The 11,288-nt window shown below is 38.7% G+C and overlaps 1 protein-coding gene across 5 annotated transcripts in view; it reads left to right on the top strand.

Moving 5' to 3' along the window:
- PHACTR4 (phosphatase and actin regulator 4) overlaps positions 1–11,288 on the top strand; it is a 125,715-nt gene that overhangs the window by 68,227 nt on the left and 46,200 nt on the right. Inside the window, exon 1 of one of the 5 annotated variants that reach the window (XM_037740721.1) lies at positions 5,833–6,712. The exons of 3 other annotated variants lie outside the window; for them this stretch is intronic. Coding sequence is in view for 1 of the 2 variants with exons in the window: in XM_017534749.2 (XP_017390238.1) it covers positions 6,609–6,654 (46 nt within the window). In the remaining variant the exon portion in view is untranslated. Of the gene's footprint in view, positions 1–5,832; positions 6,713–11,288 lie in introns of those variants that run through there. One more of the 5 variants, XM_017534749.2, reaches the window with a different exon arrangement.

The raw sequence follows: 11,288 nt of genomic DNA on the forward strand, positions 1-11,288 counted from the left end.
TTTAGTAGAGACGGGGTTTCACCATGTTGACCAGGATGGTCTCGATCTCTTGACCTCGTGATCCACCCGCCTCGGCCTCCCAAAGTGCTGGGATTACAGGCTTGAGCCACGGCCGGCCAATAATTTGTGTATTCTTAATAGAGACAAGGTTTTGCCATGTTGTCCAGGCTGGTCTCAAACTCCTGACCTCAAGTGATCCACCTGTCTTGGCTTCCCAAAGTACTGGGATTACAGATCCGAGACACCATGCCTAGCCTAAATCCTGTTTTCTTGAGCTGTAAGCACCTTATGGGCAAAAATTGTTTTTAGCACCAGCATAGTGCTGAGCACACAATTAGGGTTCAGAGAATCTTTAGAAGAATTCTGCTTGAGTGATTAAGGAAAGGCTCATACAGAGGTGATAACATTTGAACCAGTTCATTTTTTTGTGTGTATAAATTTTTTCTTTTTTAAGATTGGGTCTCACTGTCTCCCAGGCTGGAGTTCAGTGGCCCAGTCGCAGCTGACTGCAGCCTCAACTTCAGCCAGTTCTTAATGGATGAGTAGGAATTTCCAAAATGGAGCTGGGAAAGAAATTCCTGGCCAAGGGAGCAATTTGTATAAGTAGATGAGACGATGAAGAGTTTGCAGACGACTAGCAAAGTTTTCTAATTTCCACATGTAGTTTGAGGCACATAATATCAATTGTAGGATGTTACCTCCCATGACTATCCAGTGCCAGCCAACCTAGAGTAGCTCATGGGGTAAAGAAAAGAAAGCTGCGCTTTCCCCAAATTATGTATTCGGAAGTTGAAGATTAGTCTTTGATGTGAATATGTATTCGTGTGATTTGTTAGTAATTTCTGTTGGTCATCCTGTCCTAGAGGAAAGTGACTTCTTCCTAACCTCACTGGAGTTTACCTCCCTGAGACATCTCAAGTCATAAGAAAGAAGCATTCTGAATTAAGCTGAGGGAGCTATAATTATATTAGTCAAGAGCTTATTTTCCTAGGTAATCCAATTTGTATTCATACTTCAGCATAAAAGTACATTTAATTTAAAGCTTTATACTCTTGGGATTGATCTTATAAACTTTGTTAAACATATAAACATGGGTCCAGGCGCAGTGGCTTACCACTGTAATCCCAGCACTTTGGGAGGCTGAGGTGGGCGGATCACCTGAGGTCAGGAGTTTGAGACCAGCCTGACCAATATGGTGAAACCCTGTCTCTAATACAGAATTAGCTGAGCCTGGTGGCAGGCGCTTTTAATCCCAGCTACTTGGGAGGCTGAGGCAGGAGAATTACTTGAACCCAGGAGGTGGAGGTTGCAGTGAGCCAAGATTGCACCATTGTACTTGAGCCTGCTAGACAAGAACAAAACTCTGTCTCAAATAATAATAAAATTTCAACCAGCAAGAGAAGGATTTAGATACACTTAGAGATCATGGTTTTCAACTGAAAATACATATTCTCACTACAAGTTAATTCACTATAATACAATTTTTATAGTGAATTTAAAACACCAAGCACATTCCAGAAAGAACTCTGGCTCAGACACGAACAGTGCAAGCCTACTGTGATCTCAGTCTGTCTTTAGTAATGAAGTCCAATGACTAACATATAAGAAGACAATCAAACTATAGTTTGTTCAGAAAAAGGAGGATAAAGTCTTCCTCATCTTCTGGATGGAACCTAGGAAAGATATTCTACAATTCTTACTGCTTATAAACAATTTTAACAAATTAGCATTAGCTTAATGGAGGGAAGGAACAATTCATGGCTTGCTGATGAGAAATTCAATTTAGATTTATGCGGCCTGCTTTGGAGCAACTTGTGCTGTTAGCTGATGATCTTAAGTTTCTCTGTTGAGCATTACCTGTGAAACTGTCCAAATCTAGGCTTTTAGGAAAAGAATATCTTTGGTATGCCCAGCAATTTAGAGGCGATACATGGTAATTAGAAACAGTTCTTCAATAAAACAAGAAAGGCTTGGGTCGGGTGCAGTGGCTCATGCCTGTAATCCCAGCATCTTGGGAAGCTAAGGCTAAAGGATCTCCATTTATTTATTTATTTATTTATTAATAAAGTACAACTTTAAATTTTTCTCCCCCTAGGCCTTCCCAGGGAGGGTCTCTTGAAACCAGGAGTTTGGGACCAGCCTGGGCAACATAGTGTGACCCTGTCTCTACAAAAAAATTTAAGAATTACCTGGGTGGGTGGCATATGCCTGAAGTTCTAGCTACACAGGAGGCTGAGGTGGGAAGATTGCCTGAGGCCAGGAGTTACGGTGAGCTATGATTGCACCATTGCACTCCAGCCTAAGTGACCAAAGCAAGACTCTGTCTCTAAAAAAAAATAAAGATAAAAAAGGCTTTCGTTAGAGGGCTTTAAGTGCTGTCTAAATCTCAATGGTAGCTTCAATTCCTTTGTCATTAAATCTTATTTTTCTAGCATGTTAATTTTTTTTGAGGCAGGGTCTCACTCTGTCATCCATGCTGGAGTACAATGGCACCATCTCAGCTCACTGCAACCTCTGCTTCCTGGGCTCAAACAATCCTTCTGCCTCAGCCTCCCAAGTAGCTGCGACTACTGGCATGTGCTGCCATGCCTGGTTAATTTTTTGTTTTTTGTTTTTTTTAGAGTCAGGGTTTCACAATGTTGCCCAAGCTGGTCTTGAACTCCTGGATTCAAGTGATTTGCCACCCTTGGCCTCCCAAAGGCCTGGGACTAGAGGTGTGAGCCACTGCACCTGACCTAAGGTTTCTTGACCTTTCCCTAAATAAAATAGGAAAAGAATCACAAATTTTAATTCTACTACTTCCCCTTGAGGCACTAAGCTGTGAAGGAAAAAGTACTCTAAAAAGGAAGTTAACTTATTAGCTAACAAATAACAAGAGATAGCTGTCTACCTCTTACAAAGTTAAAGTCAGACTTCCTTTTGCATTTCTAAAACATAATGCATGGAAAATTAAAGTGAACTCAAGGCTTTATTGTTCATTTTAATGCCATTAGTGTGCCAGTATCGTCCTACCTTTCTGCTTGTCTGCTTACCAATTAGCACAGAGTAAATACTGATTGTTAGAAGAAAAATGGAACACGATGGTCAGGCAACATGTAGTGTATTGGCACATAAGTAATAGACTTAGCATTTCTTTCCTTCTTTTTTTGAGGCAGAAACTCGCCCTATTGCCCAGGCTGAAGAGCAGTGGCACAATCTTGGCTCACTGCAACCTCTGCCTTCCAGGTTCAAGCGATTCTCCTGCCTCAGCCTCCTGAGTAGCCAGTATTACAGGTGCCAGCCACCACACCTGGCTAACTTTTGTATTTTTAGTAGAGATGGGGGTTTTACCGCATTGGCCAGGGTGGTCTCAAACTCCTGAACTCAGGTGATCTGCCTGCCTTGGCCTCCCAAAGTCCTGGGATTACAGGAATGAGCCACTGTGCCAGGCCTAGACTTAGCTGTTTTTTTTTGTTTGTTTGTTTGTTTGTTTTGAGAAAGTCTTCAGCCAGACTAGAGTGCAATGGCGTGATCTCTCAGCTCACCACAACCTCCACCTCTCAGGTTCAAGTGATTCTCCTGCCTTAGCCTCCTGAGTAGCTGGGATTGGGATTACAGGTACCCGCCACCACACCTGGCTAACTTTTGTATTTTAGTAGATATGGGGTTTCACCATGTTGGTCAGGCTGGTCTCGAACTCCTGACCTCAGGTGATCTGCCCACCTTGGCCTCCTAAAGTGCTGGGATTACAGGCAGCCTCCTAAAATACTGGGATTACAGGTGTGAGCCACCGCGCCCAACCTTGCACTAGTAATTATTCTTGTATACTTTTATAACATTAGAAAACTGAGACTTAGAGAGGTGAAGTAACTTGCCTAGTGTTAACACTTAATGAGTGGTAGAGCTGGAATTAAAATTTCAATCTAACTCCAAAGCTCATGCTCTTAAGCAATATGCTGTATTGGCTCCATGATGACGATGATGGTGATAACAATGTTGTTAATTACAGTATGTTGAGCACCTCCTGAGTGCCATGCAATACATTTGCCACCTTTTGTATTCTCATTTTACAGCAGTGGAAACTGCTTATGCTCATGGTCTGATTTTAGGCTAATATGTATAAGTACCTAGGTTCCCAAGTATTGGGCATTATTAATTGAATTGTAGTTTCAGTGCATTTTTCCTTTTACTCTCTTTCCTATATGGTCAATATCTTAATGTTTTTCTAATTACTACCAATTAATATTGGTAGTAACTTAATGTTGTCTGAATGTTTCTGTACTTTTTTCCCCTTACTGATGCCTTAGCATTGACGTTTTCTTATTTGTTACCTTTGCTGGTTTTTTTTTTTTTTTTTCCTTCCTCTATCAAAAGCAGATAATGGGAATAAGATAATAAGAGAGAACTGAATGTACCAAGGATAGGCTAAGTAAGAGAAAGTCCAGATGCTAGAAATCTTTCTGGGATCTCAGTTTGGAGAACAAAGATTTAAATGAAAATTTCTATTTTTTGTAGCTGTCATTTAAAAAAAAATTATTTTTCTTTTTTTCTTTTTTTTTTAGAGATAGGGCTCACTATGTTGCCGAGGCTGGACTCAAACTCTTGGGGTCCAGTGATCTTCCCAACCTCAGCCTCCTGAGTAGCTGAAACTACAGGTGCACAGCACTGCACCCAAGGGTAGCTGTCTTTTATTGAATGAATATTAGGGCTTTGGTACTTACAGGCTTGGTGATATAAGACACAGGATTTGACCTTACTATCCATGGTTTTCTTTCTGAAAATAGGGTAAATAAATATACCTCCAATGCATGGTTAGTTGTGGTGATGATTAAATGCAGTAACTAATATATAACTCCTTAATACAGTAATCAAAATTGTTAGCTTCCTCTTTTACCTTTAGATGTTAGTGGAATAATCCAGGTTTTGTGGAGGATATGTTAAGGTTGTGTTATGTGTGGTTTTTTTTTTACATTTAGAAAATTTAAGGTAGTATACTAAATAAAAATTTATCAAGCTATATCCTTAATATTTATGTACTTGGCTGTATTTAAGTTAGTTATGGATAAAAAAAGAAAAATCAGTGTGCAAATTGGACCTTCATTTGCTGCATGTGATTAGCTGATATTTCCATGTATTATGCCCAGCATGTAGGGCTACTCCCTGTATTTTTTTTATTCCCCGAGATCATATGGAGATTATTGAGTTTTAGCAGGAAGCGAACTATTATATAATACCTTCCAAATATTTATTTCAAGCTTATTGTTTTAGTAAACAGATTTTCAGAAATATTTGTTTGTATTCTCAGAAAAGGTATATTCAACCCTAAAATATTGTTTCTAATGTTATTAATTCCCAGTACATAGATCGCACCCTGCTTTGGGCATGCCCACCTACAGGCAGGAAATAAAATTTTAGAATAAGCAGTGTGTCTTAGTTTGTTCAGGCTACTATAACAGAATACTATAGACTGGGGGGCTTAAACAACAAACATTTCTTTCTTTCTTTTATTTATTTTTGAGACAGGGTCTTGCATTGTTGCCTAGGCTGGAGTGCAATGGTGTAATCACAGCTCACAACTCACCTCCTGTGCTCAAGCAATCCTCCCACCTCACCTCCCCGCCCTCCATTAGCTGGGACTACTGGCACATGCCACCTTGCCTGGCTAATTTTTAAATTTGTTGTAGATACAGAGTCTCATTATGTTGTCCATGCTGATCTTGAACTCCTGGGCTTAAGTAATCCTTCAGCCTCGGCCTCCAAAGTGCTGGGATTACAGGCAAGAGCCACCACGCCCAGCTACAGACATTTATTTCTAACAGTTCTGGATACTGGGAAGTCCAAGATCAAGGTGCCAGGGTATCTATGAAGACCTTCTTCCTGGTTTTCAGACAGTTGTCTTGCGTGCCCTCACATGATGGAAAGAGAGAGCTCTCTGGGTCCTTTTTGATAAGGCACCAATCCTATTAGTGAGGGCTTTACCTCAATGACCTAATGATCTCCCAAAGAACCCACTTCCTATCACTATCACATTGGGGGTTAGAATTTCAATATGTAAACTGTAAAGGGACACAAACATTCAGTCCATAACACAGTGAAATCTGATACTTTTGAGGTAAGCTTGTGTCTAAAACATACCTTTGAATGGACTACTGGTCCTATTAGCCTTTTACTCATAACCATCCTGGTGATTACATTTGTAAATTCTTTGGCATGCTCTTGAGCAGGCTCCCTTTCTTCTGTGACTCAGAGCTTGGAGAGTTCCAACCAAACTCAAAGTCAGGAACAGGGGGTGTGGACTTCTGAGCTATGCCAGTCAGCAGCTAGAATATTGTTGGCAGTCTCCTCCCCTTCCTGCACTTCAGCTCTACACAGTGTGCATTCTGGAATGACAGGCATTTCTGTGTGAAGAGAGCCAGTGTGAAGACAGTTTTGTAAGAACTACGAGTGCCCAGGCTGTATGGGAAACAGAAACCTCAGCAGATGAACTGACTTCATGCCCTCTCCTGATGTTTGGCAGTGACACTGAGAGAGGATCACATGTCCCCTCTTTATGTGGATTTATCTTTTAAGAAAAGTTTGCTTTTGTCCGGGACAGTTTGTTGTTGTGAGATACATCAGACAATATAATCATGGGGCAAGCTGATGTCTCCAGACCGGTAAATCCAGATGCAGTTGGTGAGTAATAGAAGGCAGAGAAACAGAAAATCTTGACAGAAGCAAGACAGATTTACAGGTGAACTTGAGTATTTACTCGAAGTTAAACACGAGAATGTTGATGATCCTAACTTTGGAATGTTTATGTTTGTGAGGAATGAATGAAGTCATGCAGAGCATGTTGAGAAACTTTTTAAAAAAAAATTTAAGTTTTTCAAAACTAAAAACTTAAATTCAGTTTATTAACTTATCACTCACAGTTTTGTTTTACTTGATCTCTTTGAAGTGTTTTATATCATATTGCTAAGGAATTATCTGTTAATTTCTTGCCATTACTGAAGTGCTACAGAAACTTATTTAGAATTCAGAGATATTTTACTAGTATTTTATACAACTTAGAAAATAGAATTGTTGACTTCTATAAACAGAACCACTTTTAAGAATTGACTTAAGTTTTTAGACTTGGTTATACATTTTCCAAGTATGTCTCAGGCATTTTCCATTGTGCTAGTGTTTCCGTTTCTCATAAGTCAACACTTTGATATAAACTTTTCTGAAGTTGGTACTTTACATTTGAAATGTTACTGTCTAAGGGATAGCTAGAGACCAAGCTAATTGTTAGTATAGCTCAGAGTTTCAAATCTTCTATATGAAATGGTAGTCACTTGTCACTGCAAGCTCATTTTCCTAATCTTGTAGGGTTTTATGTAAGAATGACAATCATAAATTGGGAAGAAGAGTTTTAAGTAATGTTCATTAAAGGGTCGCTTAAATAGAAGCAAAACTAGGGAAAGCCTATGAATCATTTCTGGACATTATAATATTTGCAAAAGATTTATACCTTCACTTTGATTTACGGAGCAACAGAAAACATGTTCAGTCCTAGGCTGCAGTTTTGTTTTTGTTTTTGTTTGTTTTTTTTTTTCAGAAACAAAAAATGTGGGTGACTTTTTAAAAAAGCATAAAAGCGTGGAAACATAGGTTACACTCCCAAATGTTTCATAATGTAATGAGATTGTGTTTCTAAAGGTGGTATTTTCACCTGAGAACTTCCTAGATGAACTATCCTCAGCATTTTTTTTTTTCACGTATTACTGAAACTGAGGCACCTGGATCACAAAGTGAGTCATTCAGCAACAGATTTTCAGAACTGAAGTCAGGACTTGACTCACTTTACTTTGATCACTAGGGCTGTGTCTTTATCAATTCATTAACTCACTTAAAAAAGTGAAATGCTTTGTAAATAGAAAAAGATATAAAGAAAAATATAAAGAATCATCTGGGACGGCTACCCAGCCTAACAGATGAAATTTAGAACGTAAAGATAAACTTCACCGTGTCCTTCTCTTTATGTCTGCATTCCCTTCTGATGACATTGTGCTTCTTTGTTCCCATAATTAAACACTCTCCTATATTTGATAAATAACTCACTTTTGGGAGCCGTAAATTCTCCTGAGCTTTCTACGCCAAACCTTAGTTCTTTGTTAGCAAGTATAGCTAGGACTCAATGCTAGGCATTTATCTATGAGATGAAAATGAAAGGGCTTTGAAAAATAGTAAATTGTAAAGCAAGTACAATTTAGTGGTGAGTGGTGGTATTTATGGAGAATGCCCATCTAACATCTTTATACTGTATTTAAAAAGTTCATCTGAGTAAAGTTTGGTTTGTTTTTTGTTCTTTTTTTGAGACGGAGTTTTGCTCTTGTTGCCTAGGCTGGAGTGCAATGGCGCGATCTCGGCTCACTACAACCTCCACCTCTCAGGTTCAAGTGATTCTCCTGCCTCAGCCTCCCAAGTAGCTGGGATTACAGGCATGCACCACCACACCTGGCTAATTTTTGTATTTTTAGTAGAGACAGTGTTTCTCTGTTGGTTAGACTGGTCTCAAACTCCCGACCTCAGGTGACTCGCCCGCCTTGGCCTCTCAAAGTGCTGGGATAAGAGGTGTGAGCCACCGAGCCCGGCCAAAGTTAGGTATTTTTATGCTTCTAAAAAAAAAGAATCAAATTCACCAATTCTTTTCCTACCAGTAGCCCTAGTAAAAGGCTCAGGAGCCTAACTTAGGTTTTTATGTTTTCTCTGGATTTAATTTTGGGGTTTTACTTCCTAATATCTAGATAATAAGTAGTTGACTATCAGCAATTTTCATGGACTGACTCCATTATTATGCTGTTTATAATTTAGGATGTATTCTGTATGAGCAGATCAGGATGAGGTTATGAAGGTTTAACATTGGAAACCTTGAGGACCATACCAATTCTATTAAAGGTTTTCACCAAACAACAATTTCTTAATTTAATTTTAAAAAGCTTTATGTGGGTAGCTCTTTGGAAAATCTTACCAGATTATTTGGAAGGATACAAAGTAAATTAAAACCTAAACCATTTGTTTACTATTCTAGGCCTATAATACAGCACTTAGTTTTGAGCTTTGGAATTAATAGTACGAGGTTTGACGAGTCAACCGATGCAAAACACATGAATGAGTATATTGAATTGACTTATTATTACTTTCAGGCACTATGACTAACATAGAGGCCCCTATGTAGATATTATTCATGTCTATGCCCTCAAGAAGTTTGTTTTCTAGTTGAGAATTTAAAATAGGAAAAAGGTATCCATAATATTTGTAAAATTTTTTAAAATATTAAGGCATACTTCTTTTTTTAATTTGATTTTTTTTTTTAACTTAAAAAATTTTTTTTGTGAAAATAGAGTCTCACTGTTTTGACCAGGCTGGTCTCCAGCTCCACCCTCAATTGATCCTCCCACCTCAGACTCCCAAAGTGCTAGGATTATAGGTGTGACCCACCAAGCCTCATCCACTCCTTTTTTTTAATTAATTGATTCCCTTGACTTATAATGAAAGCCCAGAGCTATTTACCAAAGAGCCTGCTTTCAAATAAATTACCTTTGCATGAGGACTCATATGCAAATTTGGGAGATATTATAGTCATATCCAACCAGAGTTTCTACCATAGAATCTTTCTAACAACTGGTAAACTGAGTATTTGAATGTAGATTAGGAATCTATGCTGTGGTACCCATTCAAGGAAATAAGCAGTTGTTCTCATCAGTTAATAAAAAAAAAATTATCCTTAAATAAAATACATTCATAAGAAGCGTGTGGATTTAACTAGATAAACATTGAAATCAGGGCAGAGTGCATTGCTTCATGTCTATAATCCCAGTACTTTGGCAGGCTGATGCAGGAGAATCACTTGAGTCCAGGAGTTTGGGACCAGCCTGGGTGACAGAGGGAGACAATGCTTCTACAAAAATAAAAATTTAGCCGAGTGTGGCAGTACTCATCTGTAGTCCCAACTATTTAGGAGGCTTAGTTGGGAGGATTGCTTGAGCCTGGTGGGTTGAGGCTGCTGTGGCTTATGATTGCATCTCTGCACTCCAGCCTAGGTGTCAGAGGGAGACACTATCTCAAGAAAAAAGAAACACAAACTTTCAAATCCCACTTTGTAGTTCTTAATAAACATAAAAATTGTTCACCAAAATCCTTTACTATGTGTCATATTAAAACAACTAGCTAATTATCACATATCCTTAAACGGCACAAGACCAAAGAATTTTTTCAATTTATTTTTTATTTTAAAAAATATTTGTTTATTTGCTTATTTGTATATTTGTTTATTTTTGAGAAGGAGTCTTGCTCTGTCGCCCAGGCTGAAGTGCAGTGGCACCATCTCAGCTTACTGCAACCTCTGCTTCCCACGTTCAAGTGATTCTCCTGTCTCAGCCTCCTGGGGAGCTGAGACTACAGATGCCTGCCACCAAGCCTGGCTAATTTTTGTATTTTTAGTAGAGACAGGGTTTTGCCATGTTGGCCAGGTTGCTCTCAAACTCCTGACCTCAAGTGACCTGCCTGCCTTGGCTTCCCAAAGTGCTGGGATTACAGGTGTGAGTCACTTTGCCTGGCCAATTTAATTTTTTTAAAATTGACAATAATTGTATCTGTTCATGGGATATATAGTGGATATTTTAATATGTATGATGTGGTCAGATTAGGGTAATTAGCATATTCATTGTCTCCAACATTTATTATTTATTTGTATTGGGAAGGTTGAAATCCCCCTCAGCTATTTGAAACTATATATTATTGTTAAATATAGTCATCCTGCAGTGACATAGAACACTAGAATTTTTTCCTCCTATCTAGCTGTAATTTTATATCCTTTAACAAATCTTTCCCTATCCCTCCCTTCCCATTATCCCTCCCAGCCTCTAATACCTCTGTTGTACTTTTTACTCCTATAGGATCAACTTTTTTTAGCTTCTATGTATGAGTGAAAACGTGTGGTGTTTGACTTCCTGTTCATAGCTTCCTGTTCCTAGCTTATTTCACTGCACCCTCACCAGCACTGGCTACTTTTTGTCTTTTGATAATAGCCTCCTAACTGGGGTGAGATGATACCTCATTGTGGTTTTGATTTGCATTTCCCTGATGATTAGTTATGTTAAGCATTTAAAAAATATATTTGACTGGGCCGAGCATGGTGACTCATCCCTGTAATCCAAGCCCTTTGGAGGCCAAGGAGGTCGGGAGTTCAAGACCAGCCTGACCAACATGGTGAAACTCCGTCTTTAAAAAATTAATTAATGAATTAATTTAATTATATACATATATATATATATATATATATA

The sequence above is a fragment of the Cebus imitator genome, unplaced genomic scaffold, assembly GCF_001604975.1.
Source record: "Cebus imitator isolate Cc_AM_T3 unplaced genomic scaffold, Cebus_imitator-1.0 Scaffold87, whole genome shotgun sequence".
NCBI classification, from domain to species: Eukaryota; Metazoa; Chordata; class Mammalia; order Primates; family Cebidae; genus Cebus; species Cebus imitator.